At 39.4% G+C, this 20,562-nt stretch overlaps 1 protein-coding gene across 1 annotated transcript in view; it reads right to left on the reverse strand.

Moving 5' to 3' along the window:
- The window catches only part of LOC104491950 (biotin--protein ligase-like), a 38,201-nt gene extending 18,952 nt beyond the window's left edge, over positions 1-19,249 (reverse strand). The window contains exons 1-4 of the mRNA XM_010134446.1: positions 19,104-19,249; positions 15,116-15,278; positions 12,613-13,562; positions 8,761-8,943 (exon numbers count right to left, since the gene is read on the reverse strand). Coding sequence (XP_010132748.1) covers positions 8,761-8,943; positions 12,613-13,562; positions 15,116-15,167 — 1,185 coding nt within the window. The 5' untranslated portion in view covers positions 15,168-15,278; positions 19,104-19,249. The remainder of the gene's footprint in view (positions 1-8,760; positions 8,944-12,612; positions 13,563-15,115; positions 15,279-19,103) is intronic.
- Between the last annotated feature and the right edge of the window lie 1,313 nt (positions 19,250-20,562).

A 20,562-nucleotide genomic window follows, 5' to 3' on the forward strand; every position in this document is an offset into this window, starting at 1 on the left:
TGCTCCTGTTTCTAGGCAGTGAGACCAGCAAGTCTCTAGCCAACAGTTCCTTCCATATGTGGAGGAGAGGAGGTGTTATGAAACAAAGGAGTCAGTTCAATATCGCATTGATGTTTTTTCAGTGAGAGCAGTGTGCTGCTTCCCTTGTCACACTCCCATCACCTCTTCCAGCTGTGGGGAAGAACACAGCTGTCAGGCAGCCAATCTATAGCTATCTGTTACTGTTCATGTCACTGCAGCTCCCCGTAAGATCACCTGTGCAGTTATACATGGAGCTGGTACCACTCCACCACATCTACCCTGTATCTCCAAGCTCCCACACCTCAACCTCCCATGAGACCCCTTTCCTCTTCACAGCAACACGCTCGGTCCCTCACAAGTTCCTGCCTCTTTACTACCACTTGCCCTCCCAGCTGGGAGGGGAGCAGAAAAGGGCAGGTGTTGGTCAGAGCAGTGTTTGGGCAGACTGGCACTCTAGCCACTAGCATCTCTTTACTGCCAGGCAAGACAGACAGGCTGCCTTGGCGTGTAATTAGCTTTGAAAAGCATCCTGCCCTGCACTGTATGTTATAAAATTTGCCATAGAAATTTGGCTTCTTTTAAGCTTTTGCCTCTACCAAACAGCTGGAACCCACAAGCTTAAAAATTTTACTAAGTGGCAGATCTATTAGAAAACTACACTAATAAGGGTACGTAGAGTAATAGAAGACTAGGAGAAATAAGAAAGATACACTAAAATACACAGTACTTATTCCATCTCTGTCTAATACACGACTGTATGACAAGTTTTACCAAACTGTTCACTGAGGTATAAGACAAAATATCGCTGAGAAGCAAGAACCAGTATTTTGGTTCCCATCTGCAGATTTCCTTCCCTTCTTTTCCATTCATCCTCACTTACGCTGCACCTACCTTCAAGTCCTGTAGTTCATCCTCCCTCCATATACTGTAGAGGATAAGGACAGAAAAGAGAGAAGCACCGTTCCTCTCAGTTACTTTATTATATTACCAGAGATTAAGAAATTACCCTGTGCTTGGTAAGCCACGGTAACTGACCATAATCATTATCCCAGTCACTCACAGGTGTGAATTAAAAAAAAAAAAAAAACCCACATAATCTTAAATCTCTACATTTTATTCCACCATGCCATGGAATTCTCGCTTCTTATGCCAAAAGCACTAGGACAGACCAGGTGCCCAAAAAGCCTTAGCGAGCTGGAGCACGTCTGAGGCTGGCCTTTCCATGCTGATTTAGCTGGCAAACTTCTTGCCTCTGGAAGTGGGCACAAGCCAGGAATCCGAAGGGACTCACACCTCAGTCAGGATGGCAGTGGCTCTCAGAAGAATGGCTTTCTGCTTTCCTCTGACCAAGAGAGCTCTGAACCGTTGAAGCAGGAGACAGTTCCTATGTACCTTTATTATCTTGAGTGCACACGGAAAAAAACCAAAAAGGAGCTACTGACTGTCAAATAGCTATCTCCTCTCAGAGGACCATTCCTTCCAGAACCACATGCTTAAACAACAGCAAACGGTAGAGACTATTATTAGAATCCAGACATTGATACAAAGAGCTTTTCAATGATTGACAACAACACTGGAATAGTTTTGGTTTACCATCAGTGTGACCCCTCTGGGTTTTTGTGATAAAGAAACAAAAGTTAATATGAGGAGGGGAAGGAGAAGAATACAAAACAAACAAAAGCAAAGCCACCCTCTCTGTATACACACGCAACTCAAAGTCTTGCAAGCCAACAAATAACTTTCAGTTTACTACGAAAAAAAGCCCTAAAGACATGGAAATATTTTTTAATTTCTAGTGCTTTATTATCAGTCCTTGGATTAAGTTTTACAGATAAATTCTTCAGAAAGCCACTTAAGAGGAAAAACCATGCTACCTGTCAAAACGCAGAGTTTGCCAAATGCCCTGCATTGCCTAACCAGCCTAGCAGAAACATTGCTTTTAACAGCAGAGAGTTCCACACATGGCATATATTAAATCCATTTCCCAAAAAGAATAAGCTGCTCCAGCAAATACACATTTTTACTGGTACAGATGCATTTACATTGCTGTATCTACTTTTTTTTTTCCCCAGAAGAAACTTTGCCATAAAATACATTTTCTTTCCCAGCCAAGAGACAAACTGGCAAAGTGCTGAAGTACAGACAAAGATTTCTGGCAACAATGTACTGTTCATTTGAAATAACACACATAACACGTTAACAAAAGTAAAAAATATTAGACATAAACTATTCATCAGTGATCAACAGAATCCTTTCAGATCTCTTAGGTGGTGTGCTTTTCATTCAATGTTTTTCTCAGCTCTCGGGTTACTTCTGAGCTACTGCAAGGAGCAAATTTTCTTTCTGGAATAAATACCTCCAAAGGGCTCTTCCTTCTTGTCCTACTGCCTAAATGGCAGGGATGATGCTTACGCTTTGAGGATGACAGGAGAAAACAAGCACGTCTCCTCTGTTTTATAGATTATACATTTTTGGTTCCCTTTTAAGCACAAAAACTGGGACAGCAATAAAAACAAGGCTTTGGAGTTTCAGTATAACTATCTCCGGTTTTAGCACTGGAAATTTTTAAAACAACTCTGAAGTTCTGCAGTCGAATCTCAAGTTCTACAACACACATTAATATGCATGGAAATATTTCAAAAAACAATTGTTTCAAAATGTACCCTGAAATCTAGGTTCATTACAGTGTTAGCTGAGAGTTCAAATTTCCCATCCTCAAAGAAAGATTTATTCAGGATAAAGTAACTTCATACTCTCTTTGCTGACATAATGGACCTGGAATTTAAAAACAGCCGATGCCAGCACAGAATCAAAACTGCAGCTCAGAACATGTAAATTTGGTCTGATTGAATTCTGATTGTGCTGTAGTGTACGGAGTTACTCAAATACACAAGGTTGTCTTTGCACTGCATTACCCTTTTGAGTGCAGTATTCTGTATACCAGTGTCCTTTAAAGGAAAGTTTGAAATTCAAGAGGTACGTTCAATTGTACTTCCTAATTCTGCCTCCAATAAACAACTTTGAGCTTCACCCAGTATGTCTGTATGGACTGTTTGTTATCCTGGAAGAACGTATTGTTTAAAAGACAGCTACTAGCTGAGCCCAAGCAATGAAGACTGATTACTTTTCATCATTTGGACACCATCCATTTGGAAGATACTGAAAAAAGTGATTCAGCCTAACACAGCCTGAGGAGTTAGCAGTCAAGTTTAAGAAGCAAATCAACAAATGTGTGAGCGTAATATACATCTTAATGGAAGTAATCACTATTCTGATAAATCTACCTCATTGTTCAAGGAATGAATTCTTGTTTTGAAACCTAGAAGATGTTATGCTGAAACTTATAGCAATAAAATACGATCCTAGCATTTATGTCTGAAAAGTTATCCTTTAAGATGGCAATGTGAAGGAGTAAATGTTTGACCATTTAAAGGCAAAGCTGCAGAAAAAATCAGATCTCTATGCTTAAAGCTGCCACTGAACATATGGGTGCCAGACTACAGGCTTACAGTGATCAACATTTGTTTCAACACTTTGTGTTCACCCTGCACCACAGTGACACACAATTTTCTTTTTACAGCAATGTACAAGCCTACCATTTGCCTGTTTTACACCAGATCAAGGAAAGAGGAAAAGGTGCTGTGTTTCAATATCAATACTTGTCTCTAAAATTACACTTAATACCATGAGTTGTACAGATTTAACTTAACTATTAACCAGCGAGTAACATGCCTTTCATACTATACTGCTTTTGGTTCAAATGCTGCCTTCATTGTGGCTGTAGCACTGTATCAATATAGTACGGATTTTTCCCAGTTAACTGAATTTTAAAATGCCCATACGTGTCTATCTGAGGCAAACCATACTGGCAAGCCTTAGTGCAAGCAGTCTTGTGATGAAAGAGTTGCCTCAATTGCTGTTACTTTCCAGGCCCCCTACCTTATACTCTACTTACAAGAAAGGAGACCAGGAATAAAAAGTGCACGCTATCGCAGCAATCACTCAACACCAGCAGCAGAGAGCACTAGTTGAGGATTGACTAGCATAATTCTATGTGGTAAGATCAAGACCTCTTACCAGATGGGCATTATCATCCATTATTCATACGCTAGAGCTTTTATTTCAATTCAAAGTCATAACACTACCAGAAGTTAAATCTCAGACTGGTAGTGCCTGTAGGCATTTTAAGGAAAAAGCCAGGTGAACAAAAGAAACACAGAAGAAAAAAAAAAAACCAGTAAAACTGAAAATCCCCAATATACAGGAATCGATCACAGCCGTAACATTAATTGAGATCTGCAATACACAGAAAAATTTAACAAATTTTATTTTCCAGTTTGACATATCAGTCTGACATTTTAACTTTCTACTGACAGGTAACCTAAATAATTGTGATCTCAACAGTGGTAACAATGTGATCTAATTTCCACTGTTTAGGAAGATACTCAACAGCTAAAATGAGACTCAGTGCTTACTTAGTAAAGCCTCCAACTCATCCTATCTCCACCCTACATACAGCAGAGCTGGAAATCTCTAGTTTAGAATAGTATCAGCAGCATAAATCTAGTCTGGATAAGCCATATGCAGTCAATAGATAACTTTTTTAAAGTCTGACCATCCCATTTCTAATGTATTTTTATAGAGTGATAAAATCTGTGTAATTATCAAAGTAACTATTGTCAAGGTTTAAACAGTTTTTCCCAAGTCTCCTACATTCCACCCTAAACTAAAACTTTCTTTTCATATGCTAAAGGCAAAAAGTGCATTAAAAAGTTTGTAACTCCTCATGAAATATTAACTGTGTTCCAAAGATTTTTTTCAAAGAAAATTAGTTCAAATTTAGTTATGTGTAAGTTAATTACACCTTCGCTTACTTTTTCACATATCAGACTAGCCCCCAGTTTTTACCATATATAAACTTTTAAAAGGTAATAAATAATGTATATGATATCCTGGACACTAAGTCAAAATTCAACTCTTCTCCCCAGCATTAGCTTGCCCTTTTTTTTTTTTTTTTAAGGAATTAAAGAAATTGCCACCTCAAATTCTAAAGTTACACTGATTTTCAGAAAGCTAATGCAATTCTGCTTACATTTCATTGGCTTTTTTAAATCCATGTAGTAAGACTGTGATTTTAAGAGAGATGATAACCTGGAAATTAAAACTCTGAAATACAAACATTAAGGAGGAAAAAAGAATTCCAAACCACCCCTCAGAAGCAGCTAAAAATTACAGTACAAACAACACCATCCAAGACTCAGAGAGCAGACAGGAAGATTTGAAAGTCTTAATAATCAAATTTATACAAATAAGCATAATAGATTTGGTTGAATTATTAACTGCATTACAACAATGATGCAAAAAGACACATTGCTCAGGAATTGTAGACAGAAGACAAGAAAAGCTATTTATTCATATACTAAAGTTGAGAAAGTTTCATTTGATGCAGAAAGTTTTATGCCATGTAGTACAGATGGGTCTGATGGAAGTTCTGAAGCAATAAAGCAGGAAAGGGAGTGGGGAAGAAAAACCGAGGAAACCACACAGAACAGGGTAAGGCTCTCCTGTAAACTGAAGCTTACAGCAAGAAAAAAACTAACCAAACTAACACTTAGAAGAATTTTTAAAAGGCAAAAAAAAAGAAACAAAACCCAACAACCTACATTTTTTCTTAATGGAGTACAACATGCGGAGCGAAGTCAATCATTGTTTCTTCCACATAAACAAAAGGAGCTTGTAGTTTCTAAAATTAATTAGGAAAATCTGACATGGTTAGGTCCACCAGTGGTTTTTAAACATAACAGTACAGGTGCAACCTCCAGTTTGGAGATGAAGAATCATTAGTGAACTGCCAAATCTTCGAAGCAAGGAGAAGAGTGTTTGGAACTGCTAACAGGACACAGAGCTTGTCTGATCATTAGTTGATTCATTATGACTTTTTTTATTACAGGGAAGCATAAGATAATAATCAAAAAATCCCTTGCTGCTAATGAGCATTAGTTGGATAATCTCTAAGAGAAGGAATATACTACCTAATACATCCCCAGTGACCTATACCGGACAAGCTCACCATACAAATAGAGTGCTACAGCTTGCAAGATAGTTTTTCCACTTCCAGTACTACTCACTCTGATCTTAAAAAAGTTTAAGTATTTTCTCAAGTTATTCACCTGTCAGGTAAATTTCTGATATTTTCTTGCTCTGTAGAAAAGCAAGAAGACCTATGTAGAACAGGATATATGGAGAAAAATAACTTGTCAGAAAGCTAAACTATTACATACTCCTTAGTTATTTTAATATGATATTTCTTCATTAATAACTGTAGTTTTTACACACAAGCTGCAACTCCCTTTCACACAATAGTCTTGAAGCAGGTTGTGGCTAAAGTGAAAGACATTGAAACAATGATTACACGTACTGGCACAGAAAAACTACCATTAAGAAAAAAAGAAAAAAGTCAACATTTAAAAAACTAATTTTGATATAAACTTTCACTATACAGTATACAGACAAAAATTCATTTAATGGAGTACATGCAACCCTGTAATATGCCACTAGATGGCAAGTTTGGATAGAAATTAGCTACGTTCTTTTATTCATAACATGTTTGAAAATTGCAAGTCCATGGGAAAGAAACAATCAAAGAAAGAGTGAAAGCAGAGAACAAAAAAAGAGTTAAATAACTACAAGTCTTCTTAACATTAGTCAAAAAGGCTAAATGGATTTTAGTTTTGTTTCCACATCTGCCACACAAATAAATAACCAATTCTTATGAATTTTCTGCTCACAGACAAGGAAGAACTTGTTTCTTATTTGGTCACAGACAGCAGCATTGGCTGTAGCAGCCATGAGAACACAAGATCTGGAGGAAGGCTGAGAATGGAAGCAGTAGAGTTAGGTCTTGGGAAAGCAGACTTCAGCTTAATGCAAGGGATTGCTAGTTACGATTCCTCGGAAGGCAACCACAAAGGGGTTACAGGCACACAGCACGTCTATAAGAGGAGGATGAGGAAGTTAGGTTTGTTCAGTTTGACAAAGAAGAGCCTAAAGAGTGATTTAATAACAATCTGTAACTACTTAAGAGGGTTAAAAGAATTACAGAATCAAATGCTTTTTCATGGTGTCAGACAACATCGTAAAGCACCATCAGCCATAAACTGCAGCTTGAGAGGTTCAGGCTCAACATCAGAACAAAACCAATCACTAGAATGGTACAGGCTGCAACAGACGGGTTGCAGTTTGCATCCTGGGAGGTTTTCAAGATTCAACCCAGGCGTGGCTGACCTGATCTAGTGTTGGCAATGGCTCTGCTTCAAACAAAAGGTTGGATAGAAGCAATTCCAGTAATATTTGCACCACTGTAACAGTGGTGTAAAAGTGGAGATAATCTGGCAGAGTTTGGCACACATGAAAGGGCAATCACTCAAGTGGAATAAAAAAACTGCCTCTCTGCATTGTGCCTAATTTTGATCAGTTGTTACATCCAATCTGAGTTGCTATATAAGGGCATTATGTAATGCACCATTAGAAAGTCTTGGCAGTATCTTCAGAAACTCAGAAAACAAATGCAGATTTGAATTTACAGATACATCTCTTGATAGTATTTTAGTCAGCTTGTCTGGATCTTCTGCTGACGTGCGTGCCAGAAAATGAAATTGTATATCTCATTCAAAATCTGCAAGATGTGCAACACTTATCATACCCATCTTCCAGATAATTAAACAGTGTTTTGAAAAGTACAATCTAAATCTAAAACATCATCCTTATTTTAAAAAATTAATCTGTAATACATCATTTTATTCATTGATTGATCTGTAGCCAAAAAAGGGATGTTATATATTATCCTGGTAGGAATAGGCATCTGAGGAAGAGCTTTTGTAGTTGAGTTCTCCTAAAAGACAGATGCTTCATTTCGGTGCTAATGGAAGGGTGGTACAGAAAAGGAGCAAGAATCAGACAAGTGTGTTAAGAGCAAGTATTGACAGTGCTATATGGGTTGGAAACAACAACTTCAAAGAGTCAGAGTAGCCTGTATTGCTTTTTAATCACCTATTGCTTCACCCCTTCAGATCAATATAATTCGGTTCTCATGTATTTGAAACAGTGTTTAAAAAAAAAGTTAAAATCAGTGCTTTGTATGTTCTTCACAATTCTTCATAGCAACATCTCAAATTGAGAAATCCACAATTGTCAGAAGACTATTTGAATTACAAGAAACTATTCTATTTCTAGGAAATATTACATCATCTTCAGAAATAAAGCTCTTCATTGTGTAATTACACACTCTCCCCTACTGACTCAGGTCTTTCAGTTTTGGTCTGCTACAGCATTCTCCGTAATTTGGGTTTGATCTTTTGTTGCCAGCTTGTACATAACGTTCTACCTTGTTTTTAAAGAAAAGCAAATCCTATCTTTCAAATCAGTTCTTTCTGTAGCTTACCACGCTCATGTGTTTTGATATTGCAGAATAATGCAAATAAGCATAAAAGTTCTTAATAGATATCGCGAACAACTGAAAAGTTAGTGCTGCACAACTTCCCCCGGGTTAAATTCAAAACTACTACTAGCAGGTAACAAAATAGTGACAGAGTAGAAATGAAACTTTTTGCTTACCTGTACTACACATGTAAATCTTTCCGAACAAAAATACCACAAAAGAAACAAGGTCTATTCAAGTGAACTCTTAATTTGTCTTGCAGGGTGAATCTCAAACAACTGAAATGTAAGCAGAAACCTTACCTCATCAGAAGAGAGAAGATAAATAGGTGTTAATGTAGGAATTTCTCTTAATTCACAGCTCAGGCCAAGTGATATCAGCATCTCCTTAAGAACTTCGTATCTCTTGGTATTGCTTATCTTAAGCAAATTAAAATCCTCTTCAGTTTGGAAATCCATAGAATTGATATCCAGTTCCAAGTGTGCCTGGCAGTATATGTGCAAAGGGAATTAAAAAAAAATAATAATTTTGTTGGCATTACACATTTTAGCACGGCAGAGAGAGGTAAGCACAAGAGTTCCAAAAGCAGCTTTATCCTGACTGTGGTTGCTGAACTACCCAGTGCAATTTAAAAGTTTCTCATGGCTTCATCATATCTACACAAGTAGGGCTTTATTGTCCTAATGAACTAGGGAATACTTACATACTTAGTATACGATTCAGGGATCGCAGTTGTCAGTACACTACAATTTTCTCTGAAACCTACACAAAATATCCCCTCTTAATAAACTGGTCTCCTCCTGGAGGAGTTGTTCAAACTTGTGTTTAGTAACATAAACTTCTGCTGTTCATGTCTGCTAGCAATCTAGAACCAACAGCAATATTGCTCATATTCTGGCTTGTACAAGAGCAGAAATACATTAAACTTGAAAGAGCTTTATCAGAGGTTGCACAAGATATGTAGAACTTGGGCTGAGCAAGTCCTTACTGTGTCACATTAATTAAGCTGCAATCAGTAAAGGCAAGAAATGCTTCTGTCTTCAAGAGAACTAAGAACCCAAGAACACCACGTTGTAGAGCATCGCTTCTCAGGGCTGAAGCAGATGCTTAAAAGTAGAAATGAAATGTAGAAGAAAAAAATATCCCTTCAAGACCTCCTTTTTGGTTTGATTATTTTGTGGGGTTTTTTTGCTTTGTTTTGTTTTTGAAGAAGTGTTTCACGGTATTTAGAAGCCTTTGTACCCTATTCTATGCATATTCATTTACCGAAAATCACAAGCTACTGTTGTTCATTTCGCCAGTTTCGCACATTTTAATGATGTTCTTCATCCTTCCTATATTATCTCCTTCACTGAAATTGAGGGAAATATGTTGAAAGGGAGGGAGGGGCACAGAAGAGTACAGAAACAGACATAGAGAAAGAACAAGTCTGTGACAGAATATTTATGGGCTGATGTCACTTCAGTCCCCCAAAGAGAAAACAATAAGGCTTTTCAAATCCAGACTGGAAGTCATTTAAAAATTATAAAACAACACACTAATCCTTTTAATCCAATTTTTGACGATATACTATAATGACCTTTTTCTGGGAAAAACCTCTGCAGTATTAAGTTTTACTACAGCAGAAGGGTCAATTTAAACTGTACAGCAAAGCAGGTTTTACCACAGAACTTGCAGAAACAGATAGCAACAGTATCTAATCAATTTTCTAGTACAAGCATACAGCACATGGGTGGCAAAGCTGCCTACGTAAAGCTAGACACGTGCTATTACGTATAAGTTTCCAATAAGCCAGAAGATTTAATCTGATAAACTGATAAGAGAGAACACTTATAAGAAATCCTATGACTGCTTCCGAATTACGTGATTGCTACAAGAGTGTATGCTACCTGATATGTGAGCAGTTAAAATTGAGTGCTCTGGGCTCCAAAGAAAGTTCTCCTCTAGCTACAGTACTGGTAAACATAGGTCCTAAAATCTTCCATAAAGTTTGTTCAGCCATATCTCCATTATATTCCTCATCTACTTAAATACTGGTAAATAAATCTTGCTTTGCTTTTGTCATTGTGCTGCTTGAAGCAAAATAAAATTGTGAACGGTCATGCTAAAAAGAAAATGGTTACCTCTGCTTCTACTGAGGCTAACTCAAAACATGCAAGTTGTCTTCAGGCTCATTTTAAAAGTTTTACTACAAAATGGCTGAAATCACAGATTATACACCCAGGTAGAACCATCTTCACAGAATCATCATAGAATGGTTTGGGTTGTAAGAGGCCTTTAAAGGTCACACAGTCCAATCCCACCCCTGCAGTGAGCAGCAACATCATCAACTAGATCAGGCTGCTCAGAGCCCCATTGTCCAACCTGACCTGGAATGTTTCCAGGGATGGGGCTTCTACCACCATTCTGGACAACTTGTTCCAGTGTTTCACCACCTTCATCGTAAAAAATTTCTTCCTTATTTGTAGTCTAAATCTCCCCTCTTTTACTTTAAAACCATTTTTACTCCTTGTTCTGTTGCAACAGGACATGTCTTGTGCTGGGGACTCCAGGGCTGGAGGCAGCACTCCAGGTGGAGTCTGGGTCTCACCAGAGTGGAGTAGAGAGGCAGGATCACCTTCTTTGACCTGCTGGCCATGCTGCTTTTCATGTAGCCCACGATATGGTTGGCTTTCTAGGTTGTAAGTGCAGATTGCCAGCCCATGTCCAGCTTTTCATCCACCAGCTGGAACCTCCAGGGCTTAGACTTATTTTCCAAATTTAATGGTAACTCTTATCAGCTTTTCTATTACCCAAAACTTTAGCCAGATATCTGTGAATATTTAAATATTAATTGGTGACCAGCATTTACCTTCATACAGCCATGGAAGCTTCCTCACCCATTATGCAGGAAGACAGAGAGTAACAACAACAAAAAAAGGTTATGAACACGTGAACTTATATGTTGTTTAACTTTTTGAGGGGGTGTGGGTTTTGTTTGGATTTGTAACAGGGAACACAATACCATAACACTGGAGAGGTACCTATTTGGTGGGATATTATTGCTCTTAAGCGGAATAAATAAGATTTTGGCTCATTCTAGACACCCCCACTTTTGTCCCCCAGGTGTTCTGAGCTATTTGTTAGATGCAGAATGTAAACATTTGAAAGTTTAAAGCCTGAAGGAAAACTCGGGAAGCAAAAAAAGCAAGTGTCCAGCAGACCAGATTCTCCTCCACCACCCCACAAAAATATAGGAGCACATATTACTGACTGAAAACATGGCAAGGTTTAGAAAAGAAAAACCAATAATTTTGACAGTACATAGAAAAAATGCCTTCCAAGTGAATAAAGAGTTTTAAATGACAGAACAGCAAAGCTAACATCATGAGCCTAACACCCATCTAGAAATTAGCCTTCATTAAAACAGTGCTAGAAAAACATACAATGGTTCACTTTATTCACAACTCTAAGATACGAACAGAATATAACTGAGTAACTGGTAGCAATAGTAGCAAAAAAAGAACTGACCAATCTAAATCAGCAATGGCACTTCAGTACTGTCCAAGACTCGCCTTCACTGTGTAATTACTTGGTCAAGCAAGAATCGTACAGCAGTTTTTCTAGGCGTTGCATGCAACAAGTAATAAAGGCTGGGACGTTCATTTGCTAGTCAGATTTCCAGAGTGCCGGCTACCTTAACCTTAAACCTTCAGAGACTACTTTCTTGCAAGGTTTATTTTACATCCTCTCCTGACTCTCTGATTCACTGGATTTTTATAAGGATGTCTCCTTTTTTATCTTGCCAGTATAAGTTTTCACCCCGAGTCCACCAACGACTTGGCTCTTCCTGTTCCCACCTCCCAAAACCTCCAAAATGCACAGCTGTATCACTGCACAACTTCTAGCAGGCAGAAAAGCATAGCTGTGCTCTTGAAGATGCTTGCTTACTATGCAAATCTGCTCTCTCCACTGCCAGCCACTGCGATATTGCGTAATCTACATGTGTACGGCTGCATGGTGAAAAGAACACAGAAGAGCAGTGACATTCTCTACCATTCTATTAGCTTCCTGAGGATCAAGTGAAAACCATCCTGCATTCAGAGCCCTTGTACATTAGCATGCTACACCACCACGTAGCGATGAGCAAATGACTGCTTCTGCATACACAGTACCTGAGAAAGAATGGCTTCTCCTCCACTGTCTCCGTAAGTCAGATGAACAATAACTGTATCTTTATCAGCATTATTTAATTGACTCAATGTCTTCACTTTGCTGGTATCTTCCTTCACCACTTCCTCAAAAATACAGCCACTGAGCAAAAGATTTAACTTAATTTCAGTTCTGTCCATTTTAGAGACCACTACTTCCTGAACAGTCTTCTTCAGTTTGTTTCTTCTCTTTATTTGTATGCCTTCAAACACAAAAGATGAAGAAAAACCTAGAATCTTCCCACCTTTAGATAAAAACTTCATAAATTGTTTGTGGTTCTCCTTAGAAATAGGCTTCTCTGTGGCAATGATCAGCAGCAGTGAATTATCAATCCACGGATCTTTCAGAACTTGTTCCTCATGCAGCTGGTAGATGGTGTAGCTGTCTGCGTCAATGCATTCCTGAAGGATTGATTTGATCTGCTCAAATTCCACTGTTGCATTTTCAGAGCCAAGATAAATCAATACATTAGGGGGTTTTCCAGCAAGGTTTATTCTCTTTATTCCTCTTGCTGGACAGTCATCATTCTTTTCTTCCAGTTTGCTATCGCCATCATCAGAAAGCTCTGGAATGTTTTCTGCAGAGGCACATCTGACCGATTCAATAGTACTGTTTTCAAGCTGCAGGCATTCATGACAGCTGGAAAGATGCAAGTGACGATGTTCTCCAGCACTTGTCTCTTTGTCAGATAGACTGCTAGATTCATCTTCATGCTCACTTTCTTTCTCTACCTTGAATTTCTCCTCCTCGCTTTGTCCTGCAGACTCAGCTGCTCCTAATCCTGATTTAACAGTAGTCCCAGAAGCAGCAGCAGGAGTTACTTCATCCATTTGTGTACTGCTTACACTTTGCTCTTTTACAGATGGTGCCACCTGCACCAACTCCTTCAGAGTGGATTCCTGTAAATGAACAGCTGGAAGAATGACAGAATAAGAAAAATGGGTTATAAAAATTCTATTAAAAGAGCTATCACAGCGGGATTTAGATCTCAGTACAAATCAGCCACAATAGCAAAAATTTCACTGGTTTGACAGACCAAACCCTTACGCTCCTTCCCCAAGAACGCAATAGATTTGCACTCTGAACACAAGGCATTTACTCTAATGACACTTTGTTTCAGGAAAGTCCAACTGAGAGCACAAAATTCAGTATTTACAGGGCACACTTAGACAAATTAATTTACTGTGAGTGCAAAAGTATTTGCACAAAAATAAAACGACTGCTCCTGTACACAATGCTGATGTGTTCTTAAAGGAACAATAGTCTACAGCTGGGAAGATGAGAAAGATCTCATAAATGCATTGCCTTGTCATCTTGTTTTGCCTCTTCCTCTGACCCCAGCAAAGGACAAAATTAAGCAAGGGAAGTACCTTTGGAAAAATGCTGGTCTCTTAAGGAGGGCAGGGTAGAAAATCGCTTGCTGCTATTTTGAAATAAAGGATTTTAAAATAAGCTAATAAAGCAATGAGTTTGGGTAAGATGGCAACACCGTCTCTTGCAGTGCTGAAGGCTGCTGATAAAAATTTGGTGCAAGTAAAAGAAAACAAAAAAAAAAATCTGAACTGCTTTCACAGTCGGCACAAAGGGAGACATACCCACACATAGCAAGACTTGTGACCTTTCTCCCCACAACAAGGATGGAAATTCAAAGATAAAAAAATTCTAGCAAATACAAGTGAGGAAAGAAGGGCAAAGATTATTAATGTCAGTGTGAAACTTGCAGAGTAATCTAAATGAGAAAGAGGAGAGAAAAAATACTCTTCATACAGTAATTTTTTTTTCAGCTGCTGAGCCACGAAACTATTTCAAATCCAAGTCTGCAAAATTTACTGAATCCCTCTCCACTCCCATAAGGCCAAATAAACAATATTATGTCTTTGCTCCTGATTTCTCGAATAAATTCAGTGAAAGACTTGATTAACAAAATAGTCAAATGGCACAAAATACACCAGATCTAAATCCAATCACTGTCTTCACTTACAACACTTGCATTCCCTTGAAACTATATTCCTTTTGCATAGTTTGGAGCAGAATTTGAAATAAGACTTTCTTTGCATCCCAGGACAATTTCATAGCTACCAGCCTATATGCTATTCCATCAACAGCCTCCATCAGCCTGTTCTCCTGGAGCAGTTCTAGCATGCACACAGTACCTGAGCAAAATGAGCCAGAAAACATTTTGAAAAGTAAATGACTGGGGCAGTATTTCTTTTGTTGCATTTGTAAGACATTCTATGAAGAGAGAAACTCACTCAAAAAGTGGTCTAACTTTTCAAGGATCTCTATATTTGACAGTCATAAAATACTGTGGTGCTACAACTGCTTAGCGTGACAAAGAGAAGAAAACATTGTGCCAAAATAAAAACATCAGGTTTTTATGTAGGTATGAAGACTATATGCACAGTCCTAAAATAACCATGAAACAAACATGTTCTACCATAAAAAACAATTCATGAAGATACTTACAAACAATCTTGTGTGGCACCATTCCATTATCCATTTCAAGCCTGTCTTCCATGAATGCTATTCCAAGATCACTGAAATTATCTACGCTTGCTTCAGCAATTAACTTATAAGGTTCACCAGGTTTATAGGCCAACGGTGAGCAATAGTCTGACCACTTCACAATCTAGAATAAAGCATATGCATGTTTTTCAGCTTGAAAAGGGTACAGAAAAATATCAAAACACCAGCAGTATTATGAGTCTGTGAGACAAACTACAAATAGAAACTGCCCTTCCTTCCCAAAGGATTCTATTAAAAAGCAGTACAACAGTAGGCAGAGGGACATCATCAAACCAAAACGGCACACATGGTAAATGTAATGACTGGAAATAATTTTAAAGAAAGTACTTTAAAAAAGTGTAGCTACTAGGATTATAAAATACTAAATTGGCAGAATCACTTTTAAGACCTGTTTCTGTGATGCCTGATGTGTTTAAAACAACTACTGCACCTAACAGTATGATGGGACAACACATCTCAGCTAGAGATCAGTTGATATCAGTTGATAGCTCCTTTCACAGAAAAGTGCACCCTTCATTACTACAAAGGTCAAATACAAGACTGAATACATCCAAAAGAATCTACTGAGGAAGGGTCATGTAGCAAGCAATACCTGCTGGAAGATTCAGTCCTGAGAGAAGTTAACAAAGTAGCATCCACACTAAGTGCTGAAAGCAAACTGGGAGTACAAATGCATCTTTCCCAAGACTAAGGCTATGAAAGCTTCAAGTAATACACAAAATGGCAGGAGAGCATTATCATGTTCTGTAAGTAAAATTCTATTTGTATTATTTCTATGACATGGCTTTCAGCACAAATTCTAAAAAGAATGCTGATAAAAAGACCAAAAGTCAACTACAAGGGTTTAATAAAAGTACACACTATCAGAATCATTAACTAAACACAGAAATTAAAGTCGGGGGAAGGCCAACAAGGCAGACATCACAGTGGGAGTCTGCTACAGACCACCCAACTAGGAAGAAGACGTAGATGAAATATTCTTCAGACAACTAGGAGAAATCTCACAGTCACTGTCAGTTGTTCTTGTGGATGACTTCAATTTAACAGATTTCTGCTGGAAATGCAATACAGCAGTGAGGAAACAGTCCAGGAGGATCCTAGAGTCTGTGGAAGACAACTTCCTCAGACAGTTGGTGAGGGAACCAACCAGGGGAGACTCCCTGCTAGACCTGCTGTTCACCACCCAAGAAGAACTTGTGGATAATGTGAAGGTTGGAGGCCATCTTCAACACAGTGATCAGGAGATAATAGAGTTTTCTGTTCTAGAAGCAGTAGAGAGAGGGGTCAGTAGACCTACTGCCTTGGACTTCCGGAGGGCAGACTTTAAGCTTTTCAGGAGACTGGTTGGCAGGGTCCCTTGGGAGGCGGTCCTGAAGGGCAAAGGGGTCCAGGAAGGCTGGACAATCCTTGAGAGGGAAATCTTCAAAGCCCAGGAGCAGGCTGTCCCAGTGAGCCACAAGAAGAGCTGGAGGGGCAGAAGACTGGCCTGGTTGAACAGAGAGCGCTGGCTAGAGCTCAAGAAGAAAAAGAAAGCATATGGCCTATGGAAGAAGGTTAAGTCACTCATGAAAACTACAAGGATTTTGCGAGACTGTGCAGGGAGAAGATTAGAAAAGCAAAAGCCCAGCTATAACTTATTCTGGCCACTGCCATAAGGGATAATAAAAAAAGCTTCTATAAATACATTAACAGCAAAAGGAGGGTTGCCTCAGTCTTCAACGGTCAGACCAACTCACTGAGTGCTTGCCCTCTGGAACCAGACGCCAGAGATGGGGAACAGTATCAAGGTCCCATAATCCAAGAGGAAACGGTAAGTGAACTGCTGCCCATCTTAGATGTGCAGAAGTCTATGGGGTCAGATGAGATCCACCCAAGAATTCTGAGGGAGCTGGCATAATCACCAAGCCACTTTCCATGATTCACCAACAGTCCTGGCTGACAGGGGAAGTCCCATTTGACTGGAAGTTGGCAAACATGACTCTGATCTACAAGAAAGTCCAGAAGGAGGACCCAGGGAACTACAGGCCTGTCAGTCTGACCTCGGTGCCAGGGAAAGTCATGGAGCAGATCATCCTGAGTGCCATCATGCAGCATGCACAGGATAGTCAGGTGATCAGGCCCAGTCAACATGGATTTAGGAAGGCTGGGTTCTGTTTGACCACCCTGATCTCCTTCTATGACAAGGTGACCCATTTAGCGGAGGAGGGAAGAGCTGTGGATGTTGTTTACCTGAACTTTAGTAAGGCCTTTGACATCGTTTCTCATAACGTTCTTCTGCAGAAACATAACGTTCTTCTGCAGTTCTGGGTGGGTGGACACTTCACTGGATCAGAAACTGGCCAGATGGCCGGGCCCAGAGAGTGGTGGGGAATGGAGCTCAATCCAGCTGGCTGACGGTCACCAGTGGTGTCCCTCAGGGCTCAGTATTGGAGCCTGTTCTCTTTAACACCTTTATCAATGATCTGGATGAGGGGACCGAGTGCACCCTCAGCAAGTTTGCAGATGACACCAAGTTGGGAAGTAGCGTCGATATGCCTGAAGGTCAGGAGGCTCTACAGAGGGATCTGGACAGGTTGGATCAATGAATTAAGGACAACTGTATGAAATTCAACAAGACCAAGTGCCAAGTCCCACACTTGGGCCACAACAATCCCCTGCAACGTTACAGGCTTGGCGGAAGAGTGGCTGGGGAGCTGCACAGCAGAAAAGGATCTGGGGGTCCTTTTGATTGAATAGGAGCCAGCAGTGTGCCCAGGCAGCAAAGGCAGCCAATGGCATCCTGGCTTCTATCAGCAATAGTGTGGCCAGCAGGAGGAGGGAAGTGATTGTCCCCCTGTACTGGGCACTGGTGAGGCCACAGCTTGAGCACTGTGTCCAGTTTTGGGCCTCTCACTTCAAGAAGGATGTTGAGGTGCTGGAGCAGATTCAGAGAAGGGCAATGAAACTAGTGAAGGGTTTAGAGAACTTGTCTTATGAGGAGCAGCTAAGGGAGCAGGGATTGTTTAGTCTGGAGGAGAGGAGGCTCAGGGGAGACCTTATCGCTCTCTACAACTACCTGAAAGGAGGTTGTGGGGAGGTGGGGGTCAATCTCTTCTCCCATGTTATGAATGACAAGACGAGAGAAAATGGCCTTAAGTTGCATCACGGAGAATTTAGGTTCGATATCAAGAAAAATTTCTTTACACAGAGGGTCATTAAGCATTGGAACAGGTTATCCAGGGAAGCGGTGGAGTCCCCATCCCTGGAAGTGTTTAAAAGATGTGTGGATGTGGTGCTGAGGGACACAGTTTAGGGACTCCGGCAGTGCAGGGTGAACAGTTGGACTCAATGATCTTAAAGGTCTCTTCCAAACAAATGATTCTGTCATTCTGTGATTCTGAGAAGATTCAGTCTGCTTATCTACATCAAAAATTCCATTCTCCAGAAAGGAAGTCTTATGAAAGTGACACGCTTGTTTGTTTTCTTCAAGAAAGTTTGTCAAACCCCAACTACAGAGCTGTACCATTTTGGAGAACGGTTTCAAGTTTCAAGTTAAGCTATAACTTGAACTCCACAAGTGGAGGAAAAGTGAAGAGTTTTGGTTTTCTTCTGAAAGGTGAACACATTAATAAAGACTACAAATCTGTCTGCTGACTCATAACTGAAAATGACCCCTTTTAAAACTTACGTTTATAAACCAGTACCTAACAAAACCATATTCAGACAACTGACAAACAGTGATTTAAGAGTCAATTTTGAAAGCAAAAACCAAATAAGGCACCTAGTTTCAGTAAAAATTGTGTGAATGATACCACAGCCTTTATCTTTTATAAGATCCAAAATCTATCTAACATTTATTATTTTTCCTTTTAGATTTATTTCCTTCAAGATTTATACAAATGACCCACCTGTACTGCTTTCTATGCAAGAAACAAAGATAACTACTTACCTCTTTTGAAGAGCCAGGTACTCTCTGCAAATGATCTGTCTGAGCTGAAATGCTTTCTGTCACAAAAGCTATATGTTCTGCCTTAAGTATCTTATCAGGACAAATAAAAGGGGAAATGAGAAGAAGACTCCACCTGTTTAAGTCATCAAGGAACTGAAAGACAAGAAAGAAAAATAAGTTTCTCTAGCAAACAACTGATTTAATAATTCATTTTTAAATTATGCCTAGTGTAAATTCAAATCTGACACTTCAGCCTTACGTGAAGGGTCTCTACCATATCACATTCCCCATGAGGGGAAAAAAAGGGGTAAAGGTCTGAACCCTTAAGCAGGAACACATCAAAAGTGAAACTAAAAGGGACAACCCAAATTTTAAGCCAATTCAGACTCCAGCTTTCAGCTTTACAGTAAGAGTGCACAAGTGAGAGGGCCACAAGACCACGATGCCATTGGCACTGTGACTGCGGTCATTTGTCACTCGCAACGTCCCTCATTCAACCTGAGCCCCCTCTCCCACTCACACTGTGTTTCACCCTGCCTCTTCCTTCCTTCCTTCCCTCTTCTCACCTGACTACACACACGCATGGCCCTGCTGCCTCAGTTCTGGTGGCTGAAGGGCACTGTGTGCTCCTTGGCGGGGACTGATAAAGCAGTCACAACCTGCCTGGTCAGTCAATTCAGCCCCTCTAACAGGACAGTAATCCAGGCAGCATTCATTCTGATTAGGTGACAATCCTCTGGGAAGCGTAGAGTCCCACTGCTACACCATATGTTGCCTGTCAAGAGACCAACCAAGCTGTGAGCCACAAGTGACTCAAGAACTACATCCTAAACAGATTTAACTTTTTGACCTAAGGTTTCAGGACTTCCTTTGTAAAGCTGGTTATATATGAAGAAGATTACATTTTGTGGACATTTACAACCTCAGGCCAAAGTCTTTAAAATGTGATTTGAAAAATCTTTAAAAAAAAAAAATTGAAAGAAAAGGAGATGGTAATTTGTTTTAAAAAAATATATTAAGTCCTCACGCATTTGCACCAAAATTAATCATTCAGTATGTAACTCTAAAGTTGAAGAAATAATTCATTCAAAATTTGTCCGTAAGGTAGTCTATCCACTTAACAGACCATTGTACAAATATTTCCTTCATTAAATTATAAAAATGGTTCCCTTTCTTGTCCTCACAAATGAGCAAATAAAGTTCAATAACTGGAATCAGGAGACCAAAGAACAGTTTAAAGAATCTCAAAAATTCTCAATTCATAATCTGATGACACACACGGTTACGTCAAGTTTTATGTAGATATTGCACTGAACTTAATTTTTTCTGCCATATCTTAAAAATGGCAAAGATTAGAAACTGATATTTTGCTGCTACTATACTAGAAACACATGCTTTGCACACCTTCAGTAATTTCACGTGGAAACATAAGAGAATTGCCCTACAGCGCACTACCTGT

The sequence above is a fragment of the Buceros rhinoceros genome, unplaced genomic scaffold (genome assembly GCF_000710305.1).
Source record: "Buceros rhinoceros silvestris isolate BGI_N320 unplaced genomic scaffold, ASM71030v1 scaffold1384, whole genome shotgun sequence".
Taxonomy (NCBI): domain Eukaryota; kingdom Metazoa; phylum Chordata; class Aves; order Bucerotiformes; family Bucerotidae; genus Buceros; species Buceros rhinoceros.